Genomic DNA, 18,517 nt, shown 5'->3' on the forward strand with positions numbered 1-18,517 from the left:
AAAAAATATAGGACATTTAACACGGAATTTGCTTAATCATTCGTACCAATAATAGAAGTACCTCAGTAGAGATACTTTATTATGCTTATTAATTCGATAAATTTTATGCTGGAAGTTGGCGATAAAATTGTAAGGTTGAATTCCTTACCAATATCACATTTCTCTGTTTATCATATTCTGAGCCAGTTGAATCCAGTGGACACTGTCACATTCTGTAACTTCTGTGTTATTTCAAAAATACAACAAGGTCTACCATGTGGTATATTAAATGTTTGCTGAAGAGTGCAAATCACGGTTCAGTGGTTGGGGGCTTGTTTTCTGGAGTTCCCGGGTTCAAATCTAGGTTTTATGTGGTTTTCATAAACCCACGAGGTATGTTCCGGGATATTAACTTGAATATGTAGTAACGGCTTCCTTACACATCCTTTCCAGTTCATTATTCACTAAGCTTATATACGAGGCGCGTCCCAAAAGTAAGTTTCCCTGGGGCCGTTTACAGAAACAAAACACAGTTTCATGGAAATATTTATTGCAACAGACACAGCAAGTGTCCAGTTATTTTTCAACATATTCGCCACCGGAATTGAGACATTTGTCATACCGTGGGACCAACTTTTGAATACCTGTGTCGTAGAAGTCTGCCGCCTGGGATTGGAACCACTGTGTGACAACCATCTCCGCCTCTCTGTCATTCTCAAAACGCTGACGCTGACCGGACAGGAATTTCTTGAGGTGTAGGAAAAGATGGAAATCACTGGGAGCGAGGTCCGGGCTGTAGGGTGGATGATTAAACACCTCCCAGCTGAACTCCTGCAGGAGACTTGCTGTCCGTCGAGCCGTGTGCGGCCTAGCGTTATCACTGACCGCACTTCACAGTCGGCGGGAGCTGGAATAAGAACCTCCATCTTCAACGATGCTACTGTGAGAACGCGGGAAGTGCCGTTAGTGCATGCGCCATGCTACGTAATTGCTCTATCACGTACGCACAGTCGCTTCGCGCAATATAAGGTTTGCTAGCTGTGGGACGAGTGGGAAACTTACTTTTGGGACGCGCCTCGTAATTATATCAGTTGAGGCCTCATTAAATAAACCAGGAATGGGCTAAAATGAAGTTCCTTATTATTAATTGCATTCCGTAATGTTACTTTACCTCTCTTATGTCCGAAAACAGACACCACTAAGCTCTTTACGTAAAAAATACCGGGGCTATTTTTCTTAGTGCAAAGCTGAATACGTAGAGCTTCGCCCACTCACCGTGCGCCGCCGTGAAGTGCGAATTTTGTTCGAGACCAGCTTATCACTTCAGGCACGAGAGTAAATCTACTTTCATCTGTGTACACATGTCTCACTCTAGTTTCAAATTATGTCACATATAATTTCTAATTAGCTGTCACAGTATTTAAACGTTGTGTGTCGCGACCGTCAAAACCGCGAGACGCGGTGGTGCAGCGTACTAACAGTGAGTGGAATAGTCAATAGACGTCAGGGTGGTGTTATGTACATTCATATGCAATATTTGTCTTCATGAACATCACAGATTGAAGTTTTCGGTTACAGGGATTAGAAATGGACACCGTAGAATCTTCTACCCCCCTTTTTTTTTTGCAGAATTGGCGTCGGAATGAAGTTCGTAGATTTTCTTTGCAAATGTTCCGGCAATTTGTTTTAATCTTGTATTAAGTCATTGTTTTATTATGATTTATGGAAAACTGTTAATATTCATGAGGATATTTCGTCTGCGCTGGAATGTGGTTTGTTTTATATTGGTTTAGTCTGCTCTATTTTTTGTGTGTATACCTGATTGGCTCTTTGTTTTATTTAGTTTTATTTTGTATTATGAAGCTCATAAATAGTTAAATTTTTATTATTTGATTATAGTTATGCATATTCATAATATCTTTATTTAGTTTAATATTCATCGTCATTCTGTATTCTGCCACCTCTCTAAGCAAACGCATGTCTTCCGACTCCATTTTTATATTTGTTCTTTCTTTAACGTCCAAAATTCGGGGCCCCATATAAAGGCACAAATATAGCTGTTACATTTAGCATTCTTTACCACCGTGATATGTGACGTTGAAATATTGTACCATGTAAATTAAATCGCCTGTGTATGAACTGACGTGAAGTGGATTTTTGTAGGGTCCAGTTGTGGGCAGGAAGTTTCTTCGTCTGTTTCGTCTGGTTTGGTCGTTTGGATTTATTTTGTCGTGTTTACACTCAGCCTGCCATTGACGATCAACCGCTTTGTGTTGCAGTCTCTCACTCGGCATCGGCCGAGGCCCGCCTCCAGGACTCGACAGTTCTCCCGCAGTTACCCCTCGTCAACTGTGGGCCCCAGTCCGGACCCGTCTTCTCCCGTTACAGATGAAGAGGTAAGTTAAATCATCATCGCCCTGATGACGGAGGCAATATGACCTCTGAAACGTTGGTAAACATCGACCAGACTACACAGCGCAACAACCCAGAAGACAGAAATCTTCATACTGACCGCTGTGAAAACCTCAAATCGTACATTTTTACTCCAGTTTCCGTGGATCTCCCCTCCCCGGTCTGTTGCCTAAGAACACTAACTCTGACAGGTGGACCTCTTGTGTTCATGTCCCTGAAGAGTCCCTTGTTTTTGTTTTTTTCAAATAGTGTTTTGTCTGAGGACAGGTCCATATGAACAGGATCCTTCCATCCTTTTCTCGGACTGGGACCTGTTCATATACGTTCTTGGCAGATGATCCAGAAGTGGTTTGCCATTGCCTTCTTCTGTGTGTGAATGGAGTAATTGTTGGGATGCCACGGAGGAAAACTCCGTGTTGCCTAGACCACTGCCTTGTCCAACACAAGTTATAAATTCGGGCACCGCCGGGAATCGAACCCGAGACCCCAGGATTACAAGGCCAGCGTTCTAACCGCTAGACCACCGTGGCTGTTTCCCTTGTGCTTATTCAAACTTAATTAAGTCCGTCGCCAATGTAACTGGACTCACTTTCCTGGAAGCTTGCGTGTTATCCGTTACAAAACCTCGCCCAAATGTGAGGACGGATAGTAAGTACTACGCATGCGTAAAGCAGTGACTGGCGTCATATTGGGCAAATTTAACGTATTCGAAATATGTGCTATGGGCAATGTAAGCATAAATTACGTCTGCCTAACTGTTATTAATTTACAATTTATTTATAGCTTTGCGATATTGAAGCATTTGAATGAAATATTCGTCATAGGTTCTTCTCGCAAGTTCTTGTTTAGGATAACGTCATGTAAACAGAATTGTGCTGGAACGCTAAACTGTCAAACAAATATAAACAATCCTTCTCCATGTTACACCACTTGGGCGTTACGACTTGTTTTGCGTTCAACTGTTTGAAACGTTTTAACACGTGTAATGTATTGGCTGTAGTGTCCGATAGACCGGTAAGTTGCGTCCATCAATCAACCGCGTTCACAGTAAAATACGAGAGCTGGGGCTTCTGTGCCAGATAAAATTACGCTTCAAACGTTTTTCCCCTTTGAAGCTGAAACTCGTCTAAATAATATTTAAGAATTCGGTCTGTACCGCAAAGAAAACATAGCTGTTTTCACGGCGGACGATAATACAAAATGCATAGTTATTTATAATTGAAACCTGGGAGTGTTAGAGTGTGTTTTGGCATGATTGTCAACTTTTTATTGTATAGATGGCAGCAGTTGTCTTTTCGCTTCTAAATTGAAGTGTGTAAACATGGCACGTACAAGCAGCTGTCTCACGCATAGCGTCACAATTCTAGCCGGACTTTTTTTTTTAATCGTGGTTAGTTGAGCACTCAGAAGGGAAGAAAATATGGAATGAAGATGTCAGTCTTCTGGGTTGTAGTCTCGTAGAAATTTGCCAGCGTTTCAAAGATGCTAGCAGTCTCCATCATCAAAGAGATACAATTTCCTCGTCTTCAGTGTTCAACATACAGACACGAGATGGATCTCTTTGATGCAGGACATCGGCCTTACCAACGTCCAGCGCCATTTCTTAAGTTGCGGGACTGTAGAGAAACTCGAACGTCTTTGTTTTGTTTTTTTTGTTTATCAGGTTACGCCGTGTTCGTCTTGAATGTTTTCATTATTTTAAAACGTTTCTAGAAGGATTGTTCGTCACTCTCTCCCCCCCTTGTACTTGAGCTTAAGGTTCAGTTGTAAAACAGTGACAGCTTTCTTATTAATTAATCATAATAAAAGCCGTTGTAGATTGGTGAAGTAAAAACAGTTGAATTAAATGTTAATCCAGAATTCAAGAGAAGTTTACATAAAGAATGCTGGCGCATGTAGGAATCAAATCCAGAAACTGTCGCCCTCAGACATATTTTACTTTTTAACTTGCCAGTGTTTATAGTCGGAAGGTCCGTGGTTTGAACCGAGTGCTTCGTAGCTTCCTTCAGCCCTAGGAAATTATTATTATCAGTATTGTGTCGTGACTATGGACTGGGTGACCAGGGTTTGATCCCCAGTAAGGACAAAGAATTTGTTTTAATCTCTTCATCTATACTGGCTCTGGTGTCCACCCAGCCTTATCCAATGGATACTGGGGGTCCTTTCCCCAGGTGCAAAGTACAGCAAGGATGCGCCGATACCATGCACCTTCTAGATATGTTGTGAGACAGCTTTACTTTAAAAGTAACTGTACTAGGTTAACTCAATTTCACATAAATCTTGTGTTTGTTTTTTTAAGATTAATACTGTAAGTAATACACCAGGAAAATGTCCGCGAAATTTACGGAGGCATCTTCCGTATGATGAATATTTGGCATATTTTTCGACTAAGAACACACGTTGCTTAATACTATACACCATATTATCAACGTCAATCCGCGACGAGAGACGCAATGAAACTGATTCGCCTGTGACTCATGGGAAGAACGCGGACTAGTCCCGCCCACGTCAACAGAGCGCGCCCCGAGTCTCATAAATTGCATAGCCGGTATTGTATTTGTAATAGCTAAAAAAAATGGTTACTAGACATTACAGATAACTTTGTTAGGACATTTCAGATAAACTACCCTGGGAAAGTGCAATATGTCTGGTCACAATATTCTAATGGGCTAAATGTTAGGACATTTGGTTCATCTCGCTCGTTAGCCTCTTCAAACACCTGACCTTGGCACATTATTTTCCAAATGATGTGTTAAAAAAGAAATCGTGTCTTCTCGTGTGAGTGTGCAAGCTGCAAACTAGGAGAATTTATGCTCCTTTTGTGAATAGAATGATGTGGAAAGGCTGGGGGAAGTATAATAAAATTGGTCTGTGTCATCTGTCCAGGCTTTAATCTGACAGTAGCTACTACACCCATGTTACATTTATTCTCTCTCAGTTTTCGTGGGGTAAAGTTTCATCGTTGCTGAGAGTTAAGTTTGTAGGGTATTTGTCTTGGGGCAGGAAATTTGAGGTCCACGAAAGCACATTATACCAGTTGTACTGTGTAATATGTCTTTATGAAACTGTGATTAATGATGACTTACGCATTTAAAGTTCTAGTATATTGTTATTCATAAATGTACATTTTAAAATAAATCACAGCCTGCTGTACCGTGCCCAAACTGTGTGAATTAATTGTCTGATTTTGATTAAATTTGGTATTTATACTCTCAAGTTCTGTACAGTAACATATCTTTAAAATGTATAAAACTCTGAGTAAGATATGAAATGAATATATGGCAGTATCTCAGAACACATGTTTCTGTACTGTCTTGTTGTTTGTGCTGTAGTTATGGTCAGTTACGCTATGTATATAACTTTGGCATTCAGAGGTCAGCCACATCAGATGTTGTAGGTTTTTCAAAATTTCTGAAAACATTACAGTCGTGTTTACCAAATGTTGGGAAACATACGGCATATGATACATCTTATCCCCGAAAGCTGAGTTCAAACACTGAATTGCTTGCATGGAAACCAAAAGACAATATGTAAGATTTGAGGTTTTCACAGCTGTGAGTATGAAGATTTCTGTCTTCTGGGTTATTGCGATGAATCGCCCTGATGACAGAGGCAGTATGACCTCTGAAACGTTGGTAAACATCGACCAGACTACACAGCACAACAACCCAGAAGACAGAAATCTTCATCGCCCTGATGACGGAGGCAGTATGACCTCTGAAACGTTGGTAAACATCGACCAGACTACACAGCACAACAACCCAGAAGACAGAAATCTTCATACTCATCGCCCTGATGACGGAGGCAGTATGACCTCCGAAACGTTGGTTAACATCGACCAGACTACACAGCACAACAACCCAGAAGACAGAAATCTTCATACTCATCGCCCTGATGACGGAGGCAGTATGACCTCCGAAACGTTGGTTAACATCGACCAGAATACACAGCGCAACAACCCAGAAGACAGAAATCTTCATCGCCCTGATGACGGAGGCAGTATGACCTCTGAAACGTTGGTTAAGATCGATCATACTACACAGCGCAACAACCCAGAAGACAGGAATCTTCATCGCCCTGATGATGGAGGCAGTATGACCTCTGAAACGTTGGTTAACATCGACCAGACTACACAGCGCAACAACCCAGAAGACAGGAATCTTCATCGCCCTGATGATGGAGGCAGTATGACCTCAGAAACGTTGCTTAACATCGACCAGACAACCCAGAAGACAGAAATCTTCAGGTCCATTACTGTTTTCACAGAATCCACCACCGGTATAAATTCTAAGCCAGATTAAACCACTCCACACCCTGTTATCTTATTTCCACAAGACTCTGATTAATATCGAGATTTCCGCTCTCTGGTGTGCTGTATCGTGTAGTCTTGTAGGAGTTTACTGACCATATTGTTTTGGTTGTTAATTTACTGATATGTCAATGTTTTACATATTTTATATGATGAAAATACCAACATAGCAGAAACATTCATGCAAAGTTTAATAGTTTATGTAATTGCATAAAATTCAAAGTTGAAATTAAAATCAGTGACAAGTTAAATTATTGCATTGTTACAGTAAACAGATTTCAAATATACTGACAAAAAATTACAGATATTACCATTAATGATGATTTTATTGCATATAGATGTGTGACTTGTTGTTTGAATACAATTCAGATAAAAATGTGTTGTTAATCTGTTCACGTTGCTTAAAACAATAAATTATTTTTTCTTGTTTGTATTTTGTTAAATATTCACCAAATCAAAAATTTATCTGAATCTCTTCCATTTTCTCTGTTACAAACGAAGTTTTTGTTCAAGTGAGATATTTCTAAATAAATCCATGAAGTTTAGTTTGAAGTAGGATTTATACATGACCGATATGAACCAAACTACATTCAGTCATTAATTTTTAGTATAGATCCTGCAGTAACAGATGTTATTAAAATCTGTTCTTACATTTGGAAATTATGTTATTAAGTGAGGACTGTATTGTTATTTGAGGGACATTGAACAACAATGACATAATTCTGTCTAAATGAACAAACATTGAAAGTACCTGCTAATGACTGTAAGTTGAAATATTTATTGGAGGTAAATACTTTATTTTAAAGGTGTTAAATTAAAATAATGATGTGTGATGATTCATTTTGTGATAATGCTACATTACAGGGTTTTTTCACAAAGCCACTTGGTCTCGCAGTACCGCCTTCTGCAGTAAGAGTACAGGAAACAATGGCCGCAGTGGATCAATCAGACATTGCTGTGGAACATGTTGCCATGGTGACATCAGATTCTGGGTTCATGCATGATAGAGATCATGAGCATATTAGGGAACAGTACCCAAGGTGAGTTGGCCAGTCACATTTAACACATAACCAGAAAAGGAAAGGGCAATTGACACTTTACGTTGCAGTTTATATTCCACAGAAATATATGTTTTGATTGGAATAAACCAGGCTTTAATTTGTAATTTTAATAGAGCTCATTAACTGTGATTCCTAGACAGTATTAACTGAGGAATTCTAGTGGTTTCTGCAGTTTTAATTAAAATTATAAGTTTAGAGTTTGTTTATGACAGCAAGCAATCATATATCATCCTCAGAATGCTCACTGCTGCTGCCTGAGATAGACGTGTTTAAGAATCATCACTAAGAATTCCCTATTCAAAAGTTTTGTTTATTAATTATTGATAGAGCAACTTCATTTGTTACGCTAGAGCTGTCTTCAGTCTTGTATGAAACAAAAGAGAAAACTCTGAAGCATGTTATCTGACTTTATTAATTATTTTAGAAACTCTCAAGGTCAGAGCATTTCTATACAACAAATAATGTACACATTTGTTTTTTTTTTTTTTTTGATATTAGGCCAGTAAAATGAGAAATTACACTGAACTACCTTATTGGGCTATAATTCTAATTTAATTTAGGTAGAAAGGAACCTATACTTTGTGTTCCACTGAGTATTAGAACATTTCAAATATTCTGTTTCTTATCACAATAAAATCTCTTATTGCACCAAATTGAACATTGACATTTAACCACTTTATTTAAAAGACCATCAAGTTGGCAGAGAACACCGCTGGAATCGAGTAGTTCAGGGCCTGAAGTTGGTTGTTCGCGCATCTGGAGTCGAGTCTTGGACCGAGTGTTCGACAACTCAGATAGGCGACAGTATGGCATGGGAGTTGTGGGGCGCTTATTTGGGTAAGTTCAAAATGTGATGAGTCTGGTGATAAGATTACTGTAATTATTTTGATAATAAATTTAATAACTTTGTGAATAAGAATCAACATGCACTGCCCTGATATTTCTTTTAAAGATACTGATATAAATATAAGTTGTGTAGCCTAATGTCAAGGGTGGCTGTGAGCCCCTACTTATAATATAACGTAGAGAGTATGCCCCAATAGAAACTTAGGAAAAATATGTAGGAAAGAAGTCACAACATATAGAACTTCTTCTTCTATGGCTCTCCGGTCTGTATTCGGTCCATGGCCTCCTCAATTCTCCTCTTCCATTCGGTCCTCTGTTAGGTCCGTCTGTCCGAAGCTTTGATCGAGGTTTCGAAACATCTTCCTCTTTACGGTGCAAGGTTGTTAGCTTTGCGACCAACCCCCAACCTGAAGGACCAGGGTACCTGTGTTAGTCTGACCTCTTCCCATCGACCAATCTGGCAAGGGAGGCCCTACCAGTAGCTTTGCTACCACCAGCATAGCTCTTGGGGTCACTGAGGTACTCAAGCCCCACCACCACGACAAGGTGCAGGTACCATTAAGTGGGGGCATATAGAATTGCTTGCTGTAATATTAAAATTGTCTAATTTCTGCAATTTGCTTGCTTGCTTATTTGTTTCTTTCTTTATGGGTTGTTTATCATTTAAGTCTGTATATAGCAGCAATGAGAATGGCCAATATTATGATTCATACACTTTTTTAAAATTCAACCTGAATTTGCATTCCAGGCAGCTCCAGAGCTTTTCATTTTAAAACTACTCTCCTGTGTACACAGCCATAAGATTTGCTATTCATCTCCTCCAAAAAAAGTCAATTTTTATCCATGATGACCTCTATGTATTTGAAATGTTCACATCATCATCATAATAGTTGTATGAAATAGCATTCAGATTCTGATTTGATTAATATGTGAGACAAAATGATGAGCTTCAGAAGTCAGGTTTGTTCTGATAACTATAAGTTAGATTGATATTCATAGCCATAGTCGTGGACAGTAATGTTCTCAGTACTGGACAAAATGGTATTTATGACTGGAACATGATATATAATTAAATAAGAATGATAGAAATACATTCCAGACACAGGCGTAAGAAATAATGGAGACAGAATGTTTCATTGGATCTGTGAACTTTTCAATATGAACACCATTTCTTGAATTATCTTCAATGAGCATGCTCCTGGTAAGTTGTCGTACATTTATAAAATGTCCAATGTGTATATTTTTAAATTAAATTTATTTTATCTTATGAAATATGACGTAAAAGATGAGAGAATCGGAATGGTGAAGTAGAACAAAGTAAGATTCACTTTTTGTACAAGGAGCACTATTCCTTAATCTTATTTCTCATGATAAAATGAACAGTCTTTCTGTTTTACTTGTAAAATGGAACAGTGTGGATTAAGATTGTAAGTATAACCAAGGGAAATAAGTCAGAAATTAATATTAATAGGTTGTGTAATTAAAAGTTACTTGTATTTACATGTGACAATAAATATCTAAGTAGAGATTATTAATCAGAATAGAAGTTGTGACATATATTGGATATGAGCCAAAGCAAGAAATTTTGACAGAAGATGTGACTTTTAATTAGAGTTAATTGTTAGTGAAGGCTTCTCATATCTTTGATTTGTCAAGAAGAGTGGTGTGTAAGGATGTAAAAAAATATATATAGTTACACTTCACAGCAGTGAGGATCTTGGACTGTCTGATATCACATTTACAGCAGTTTGGTACAGATACGTTACAGTTCTGATCTTGGAGAAGAATGATAGAAATTCATTGTGTATGTGACACTGTATAGTGAAATTTCAACAGTACTAGGTCTACATAAAATGAGTGTTAAGTGCTTCTTCCATAGACCTTCCTTTTTCCTCTGAGAGCAATAATGTTACATATAACTTCTATAATTTCTTCCAGACGTTCCATAAAGCGTTCTGTGACAGACAGGAAAGCTGTGAAGGAGCAGCTGGACGATATTGAGGACCACCGCCCATTCTTCACATATTGGATTACGACAGTACAAGTCCTGATTCTCATCATATCACTGGCATGCTATGGGCTAGGACCTGTTGGAATTGACCTGAACCATCGATCAGGACAGGTGATGCTTTGAGCTGTAAATACAGTAAAAGTAGAATAGGGTGGCCACACATGCAGGAAAATTTAACTCTTTTACTTTGCATTATCATCTCAGATTCTTTATTCACATGGCGAGCTAAGTCAGTGATACAGAATCTCCCAATAATAATACAGTAATAATGTTTCAGTATTGGTACCATTGTTTATAGTTGTTAATGTCATTCCAACGCAGTATCCGACTCAGGTGGATATGACGAGTCAGTTGGATGACATGTTGTCCAATGACAGAGACTAGCTCTGTCTAATGGACCCAACTGAGTAGGCACCTCTCGCCTGAAGAAGGAAACAGAGCCAGTTTCCGAAACACCGTGGTCTTCTTCTACTTTTTAAACAGGGATGATGGAAAAAGACCAGGCTATGAATAATTTTAAACTTAAAAAATATTATTTGCTTATTATATGTTTCCTAGTTCTTTTCTCAGACATCATGACCAGTGCTACTTCTTATGTTTATAACACTGGATTTCAAATTGAAATGGTGAAATGTGATATTGATATCACTTCATGATTTTTGCTTTCATCACAGAAAGAAAGAAGTTGTAATAAAATATTTGTTCACTGATATCAAATAAAATATGTTTTGTGTTTGACATATTTGAAAATTATCCACATTTTGTAATTTTATTTATAATTTACTTCATACTCATTTAGTCCTATTTTGTATTGTGGCTTTGTTTCATAATTCATTTGATGGCATTCACTAAACATTGTTTGTTTTATCATTTTACACTAACATAACATTATCAATGACCAGTTTAGGTCATATGTGTTTTAAGTTGTTGAATTCTTTAGATTGAGTACTGATTTCATGTCACTTGGCCATTTGCTTTAGCTAAGTCCCTAACCTGTTTGGCAGCCCATGCACAATTGATTTAACTTCTGTTACAGGTTCTGGTAACGAGTCTTTCTCTACAGCAGGTGGACTATCAGGAACCAGCAAATTTCTGGATTGGACCAAGAGCCGTAAGTTTCAAATTATCCTATTCTTATTAGGAGTAGCCCCAAACTTTCCATGATTCTGCTGTTTGCTAGTTATTATCTTTAACTGAGTTCTTTATCCCTTTACAATTTGGTGATGATTCATATTGTTGATTTCTTAAATCATTCAGTATCTTGAGGTTCTCTGTTTACTATCTTTTTGATTTCTTTTGTAGAAGCATTTCCTTTTGATCACATTGTCACTGTCTCTCACATACAGGCGGACTTAATACATCTTGGGGCCAAGTTCGCACCGTGCATGCGGAAAGATGCAAAAATCATCAGAGAGATAGAGAAGGGAAGAGAAAAGGAGCGTGAGACAGCATGCTGCATCCGTAACGATGATTCAGGCTGTGTGCAGTCCTCCCAGGCCGATTGCTCAGTAAGCTTCAACTTCCAGTTTCTTTATTTAGAAGTGTATGTTACGAGAATGACGATTATTTTACAAATTTCATAAAACTTAACAATTTATCTTGTTATTGATAAGTACTAGCTTTATTAGAAATGATAAAAGAGGTTGTTTCCTTCAGCTTTGTTTATACTGGCTTGGGTATAGACTGAAGTGAAGTTTGTTATGATGTGTGCAGGATAGTCATTGGGGCTCACATTGAATTACACTGAATGAAATTCATGTTTAAGTTTTGGTGTTAATGTAGTAAATTAATATTTACAGATGAAACCCTGAAGTTCTTTCTTTGACACCGTATTTTAGTATTTCATCCATTGATACTGGGCCTTAATCTCATAGGTAGAGAAGACTGCTACCCATCCAGTCCACCTCATATGAATTAATCTTTGCATCTCCTGGTGAAACTGAAAGTCTTGTCATCTTGTGGTGTCCGCTGCTAGTGAATAAAGTCCTAGAGATAGATAGATAGATAGATTGATATAACATTTGTATTATAAGCATATGTATAATGCGGTGTTCTGTTTTCTTCCAACCAACTGGTGCGGGGACTAAGACCAATGGTACGTTGTATCACCTTGTGCTCCTAAAGCTTGCCTGTGATTGGTTGGTTCTTTTAGTGCTGCTCCAGACTGCATCATTAACATTAATTTTGATTACTGTTCCTTGGATTTTTCTGTCCTGTTCTTTAAATTGTTCTGCCTTTCCTCTGCCCTGTGTTAACTATTTTCTTGCTATAAAGGTGTAGCATATTGCCACAAAAACAAATGCATGGTTGGTTGGTTGTTTTTTATTTATTTGTTTGTTTGTACAAAGTGTTATGAGGATTGCTGGATCTATTCTTGGTCTTAGAAGTGATCCAGGCAGTTAGAATGTGTTGCATTATTTAGAGTTTATGTAGGGAATACAACTTTTTTATACAAAATTGTTTCGATATTTTTCAGTCTTGTTCTCTGCCTCACATAATTTTTAAGTCCAAATCTTGTGAAAATTATCACTATTATATGATATATATTATAGTGTGGAATTTTGAGAATATTGTACATTTAATATGAAATATGCATATATTTTTAAAACACTCTTTGCTGATTGATAGAAACAAGAGCCCTTGATTTTCATAGGATGTTACATTAACTAATTTACATCGAAATCCTGCAAGTAGGAAAGCCATATTTTGTAGCTGTTTTGCTGTGTTTTATTTGACCACATAGGCAATTCCATTTTCTAGTAACATTCTGCAGCATTTCCCATAAATCACATATGTATGTAAAATGAAAGAGTTTAGGATTCTCAGCAATTAAGTTCTGGAAATTTGAGGTTTTTATAATGGTGAAAATTAGGGTTGTAGTCTTCTGGGTTATGATGCTACATAGTGTTGTAGGTGGTTACCAACATTTCAGCAGAACACGTAGCTTCCATCTTCAATAGATAAATCTGTGGTTGTAGGTGTCTAGGTTAATTTAAACTCATAGGATTGTCAAACTGCTTACAGCATGATAATTGTATTCTACATGTAAAATGAGAGAAAGTTTTATCTGGCAGAATGTCCTTGCCATTGTACCTTAGTTGACTGATGGGTTTTCAATAGCTGCATGCGGTCATTTGGAAAGAATGGTTTGTGTTGTTTCTTCTACTATATGTGCAGTTCATTACACCATTTCTTTAGCATTGTTCTTTAAACCATTTGTATTGTCTAACCGTGCATTTTGTTTTGCAGAAGTTTAATAATATTTTGATATGTAGCATGGTTGTAAGAAAACTTATTAAGGTGTATAAATATTATGAAATATTGATAATTAATTATTAGGGTATGGTTAATATGTCTAAAAAGTGGTCACTGTCAAGAATACTTTAAATTAACTAATGAAACAAAGTAATTAGAAAGTCATCTTGGTGTATTATGTTTAAAGTACTTATGTTACTTTTTCCCTCTTATTTTGGTAACACTGCCTATTGCCATTGTAAGACAGTTACAGATCCGACCTTTATCCTTTGTGTTTCACAGGATGTTGGAGTCGTCTGTAATGAACATGTTTTCCACACTCTTTGAGTAACTAACATACTTTTGATTGAATACAGTTGCCAGGCTGGTCACAGTAAGGAAATTAAGTACTTCACAAATAGAGGTGCATAATAATCACTTGTGTTTGTGTCACATGGGAAAAGAAGATGTATGTGCCCACAAGAAGACCAATGATCTGGGGTATCTGTATTGTTATAAATACACAGTGGTAAATAGTGTGCATAAATTAACTCTCTGTTTTGTGACCAGTCTGCCAAGCTTTAACTAAATTTAAAAGGTATTAAAATGATTTTCTTTGTAACAGCCTACATGTACAACTTTATTTCTGTGAAAGTGGTACTAACATTTTGCTATGAATGTTGCAGAACTAACAGAATAACAGCAGCATCTTTGTGTCTATTTAGCTTAGTTTTACAAGAGATTGATAATGTATTATTATAATTATTTATTTTAGAAAATAATATCTACATGGAAAAAATGGTCAGCTGGAGATTCGGGGCCTGGGGGGAGAATATCTGGATCTGTTTGTGGACTTGATCCTAAGTAAGTACCTAGTTCTAGAATAAAATGTTGAAATAGGACAATATAAATGTTTTTGTTTTCTGAAATTTGCAAAAAATATAATGTTTTATCATCAGACAGTGTAAACCCTCACTTGTGTACTTGAAGCCCTGGAATTTAATTACAACCTTCATTTAAATGCCTAGTAGTTAATTTGTTGAGAGCGAATGAAGAGAAAATCCCAAAGATTATAAAAGGAAAATGCCTATTAGAGAGACTGAGATGAAGATGTTACAGTGGTAGAACAAAAGAAGAAATGGGGGGGGGGGAGAGAGAGAGAGAGAGAGAGAGAAGGAACTCTTTAAAAACAGAGACAGGTGGCTTGGCTGTTAGCAGTCCACATAAAGTGGAAATGTCTCAGAAAGAAAAAGAAAGTATATTGGTACAATTTTTTCAATAGCATAGGCTTCCAACACCTGAAAGTTACAAAACCTAACCTCAATAGTTTTGCTGATTCCATGTTTGTAGGTTTGAATACATAAAGTAGATATGCCTTCACAACAAAATGTGGTAATGTGTATGATGTTAAAATCAAGCTCTTGTCTAATATGAAATGTAAACTGCTTAAGGTTCTGTGAAGCACCTGCATCAGTTGCACCTTATGAATGGCCTGATGACATCACCAAGTGGCCAATTTGTCGCAAGACCAATTCCATCTCTCAGCAGCGTTTCCGCTACAAAGACAAAATGGCAGAGCACATGGTGTGTGAAGTGATTGGCCACCCTTGCTGTATTGGTATCCATGGCATGTGTCGCATAACCACCAAGGAGTACTGCGATTTTGTCAGGGGCTACTTTCATGAGGAGGCTTCCCTTTGTTCTCAGGTTAGTTAGGTTAGGTTAGGTTAAATTGAAGTAATATGTTATTAAGTTTATTTTCACATGTTGTGTACTTGCAAAAGAAATGTACATTGAAGAAAGATTATTATTACCATTATTTTCTGTGACACCTGTCACTTTTATCTTCTTGCAAAAATTATATTAGCACTTTAAAAGTATACATTTTAAATGAATTGATACAGTTTGAAGCTCAGCAGAGCTTTACATGTCACATAAGCAGCAAAACAGGTGAACATATTTGTTGTCACTGGATGTATAACTTTGTCACCGAACTAAGTATGAGTTTAAATTGACTTTGTACATCTGATGTAGGTATCTTGTCTGGATGATGTCTGTGGGATGATTCCTTTCTATTCACCTGAAATCCCTGACCAGTTCTACCGACTCTGGACTTCACTGTTCCTTCATGCTGGGTAAGTTGATCTATAACTTAGTAATCTATCTGTGTGCAAATTATTTACTAGTGTGGAATTCTAGTTCAATGTTTCATAATATGGAATTAGTAACAGTCACCATATGGTTTTATGTGTCTGGTCTATCATTTATTATTACTTAAAAATCTGTATATTTATTTCTTTTATCATGTTATTTTTTATTTTTGAAAAGTGTCATTAAACTGGAAGTTTTAAATTTTTAAAATATTTATCACCACATTGATTTTTAGCTATGTACATGAACATCACTTCAAACCAGTGATACATAATTATAATTTGGAATGTCAGTACCTTTCCATTGTTCCTTGTAGATGTGCCATTTGGATATGTCTGAAAACCACTTTATATTATGCAAATTAGATATATAATAGCCATTACATGACATAATTTCAGGAAATAAATTTGATCAAAAATTTCAACAATAGGTTTCAGAAGAAAATATGTTTGAAGTCAGCAGTAAACTTTAATGAATTTGAGATTTTACCAGGAGTTAAAATTTTTATTGTCTTCTGGATTATGATACCTTACAGTCTTGTAGAAGCTTACCAACATTTTGAAGAAACATATTGCCTCCTTCTTCTGCCCTGAAGATGGAAGTGATATGTTCTTCTGAAGCAAAGTAGGAAACTAATAAATGTTACATGATAAAGTTTCATAATAATGCTTATCCAGTATTACAGATATGAAAAATTACACATTCAGAGAAGATATCATGAGGTGTATTTATTTTTGGTCTAGTAGGGCCTTCTTTCATTTTATATGCATTTAGATAAATGTCGTGATTGGTCTTGAACCACAACCCACTGTTAGGTTTCAGTATTGAAACCTGATTGACTGGAATAATGAGTTTGGTTTCACCTGATGAGTAACAGGTATTTCATTTTGTGCTGCAGAATATTCCAGTTGTTTATCACACTGTTGATACAGTATTTCCTGATGAGAGACCTTGAGAAACTGACAGGGCCACTGAGAATTGCCATCATCTACATGGGTTCAGGAGTAGCTGGCAATCTTGCCAGTGTTATTTTTGTACCCTACCGTGCTGATGTAAGTACTTCTAATTTAAATTATAATGAACTAATTGTTAGATTGCCTACCACAGTGACTCCATGTACATAACGTGTCTTAATATTTAAGCAAATCATTATTTCGGTACAATTTGTGTCAACAAAATCCTGAGAAAAGAAGAGGTGCTTTCACCATACAAAATTAGGCGCTTCAAGGTTATGGTAAAATCATACAGCAGAATCCAGGTCATTTCAGTAGAGCTGAGCATTTTGTGGGGCGTCTCGCTTCAACCTGATGTAACATTTTTATTTGTAATAGGAGTAATGAGATATTTTGACCACAGAATTTTTTATTTGTTAGTTTATATGACTATCCTTATGCTTATAATACATTTGCTGCGGTATTTTATTATTTTTATAGATGGTATTATATTATTTTTATAGATGAAAAATTATTCTTTGCGTTTTGAATTGTTTAAATTTTTCTGCATAGGTAAAAATATGCACTGCCATGAATATACAATCTGTGTACTCTACCATCAGCATTCTGACTATGAAAAGTAACTCAGGGTACAGACTTCATTTTTCTAAACTGCGACCCAATTAGTCTTTTTAGTGTACAAGAAATGTACAATTTATTTTAGTGTATATTTGTGTGTTGTGTACATGAAGTGATTTTGCTCAGTTATGGCCTCATTTTCAAATACAATACAGTAGTCAGTTTGTTACCTTATTTAGCCATTAAATTTAATATACAATTTTATATTCAACAGCACCATTGCCATTTTACCAGACTGTTCAGGCTGTTCAGAATTATCTCTGAAGAACTTAAATACATTGTAAATAGTCTATTTTATCCTGAATTTTGAAGTCAGATCTTCCATACACCAAACAGAATACAACAGTTTAATACATGACACAAACTGTAACATATTATGAACCTGTGAAAAGCAAATAACATATTGTGATATTTCAGATTCTCATGGCAGTAAGTATGAAGATGACAGACTGTCTTCTAGGACATTGTGCTGTGTAGAAAATTATGTTTCTAAGGTGCTTACTGCATGTCATCATTGCCCTAATGATGGAGGCAGTAAGCACCTCTGACATATGCCATGATATGATTACCTGCTTGTGTATGGCTGCAGCCAATTCACAACTCACAGCCCATTAAAGCTGACAGTGTGACATTGTAAACATAGAGCTACACAGTAGCCTTGTAGCATCAAATTTTGTGATGACTAGTATAGTTTGACTGTATAAAAAGTGAGTTCATTCAGCCAGAAAACAACATCTTGTCTATTTCCAATAGCCTTATAAAAGGAAGTTATTAATTGAAGTATTTTTTGCAGTTACAGTTGGCATTCTCCTTTCTTCTCCCAGTCAGTTGTTACACACAAAATTGCAGATGATTCTTGTAAGAGGTAGAAACCTAAGAATCTGAGGAATAAACCTTTCTGAAATAGTTCACATACTTTGTCAGAAGATATGCATATTGAAAA

The 18,517-nt window shown here is 36.7% G+C and overlaps 1 protein-coding gene across 14 annotated transcripts in view; it reads left to right on the top strand.

Annotated features, from left to right (window-relative positions):
* The window catches only part of LOC110840107 (rhomboid-5), a 262,804-nt gene that overhangs the window by 234,320 nt on the left and 9,967 nt on the right, over nucleotides 1-18,517 (top strand). For 13 of the 14 annotated variants that reach the window (XR_015535359.1, XR_015535360.1, XR_015535362.1 and 10 more), the window contains 11 exons: nucleotides 2,259-2,375; nucleotides 7,565-7,740; nucleotides 8,449-8,598; nucleotides 10,546-10,729; nucleotides 11,655-11,729; nucleotides 11,965-12,126; nucleotides 12,693-12,713; nucleotides 14,628-14,716; nucleotides 15,304-15,559; nucleotides 15,887-15,987; nucleotides 16,902-17,055. Coding sequence is in view for 8 of the 14 variants with exons in the window: in XM_087349830.1 (XP_087205956.1) it covers nucleotides 2,259-2,375; nucleotides 7,565-7,740; nucleotides 8,449-8,598; nucleotides 10,546-10,729; nucleotides 11,655-11,729; nucleotides 11,965-12,126; nucleotides 12,693-12,713; nucleotides 14,628-14,716; nucleotides 15,304-15,559; nucleotides 15,887-15,987; nucleotides 16,902-17,055 (1,485 nt within the window). In the remaining 6 variants the exon portion in view is untranslated. The remainder of the gene's footprint in view (nucleotides 1-2,258; nucleotides 2,376-7,564; nucleotides 7,741-8,448; nucleotides 8,599-10,545; nucleotides 10,730-11,654; nucleotides 11,730-11,964; nucleotides 12,127-12,692; nucleotides 12,714-14,627; nucleotides 14,717-15,303; nucleotides 15,560-15,886; nucleotides 15,988-16,901; nucleotides 17,056-18,517) is intronic. The other variant, XM_087349825.1, reaches the window with a different exon arrangement.

The sequence above is a fragment of the Zootermopsis nevadensis genome, unplaced genomic scaffold (genome assembly GCF_977971745.1).
Source record: "Zootermopsis nevadensis isolate Lab colony 2312 unplaced genomic scaffold, Znev_1.0 Znev_ptg000016l, whole genome shotgun sequence".
NCBI lineage: Eukaryota > Metazoa > Arthropoda > Insecta > Blattodea > Termopsidae > Zootermopsis > Zootermopsis nevadensis.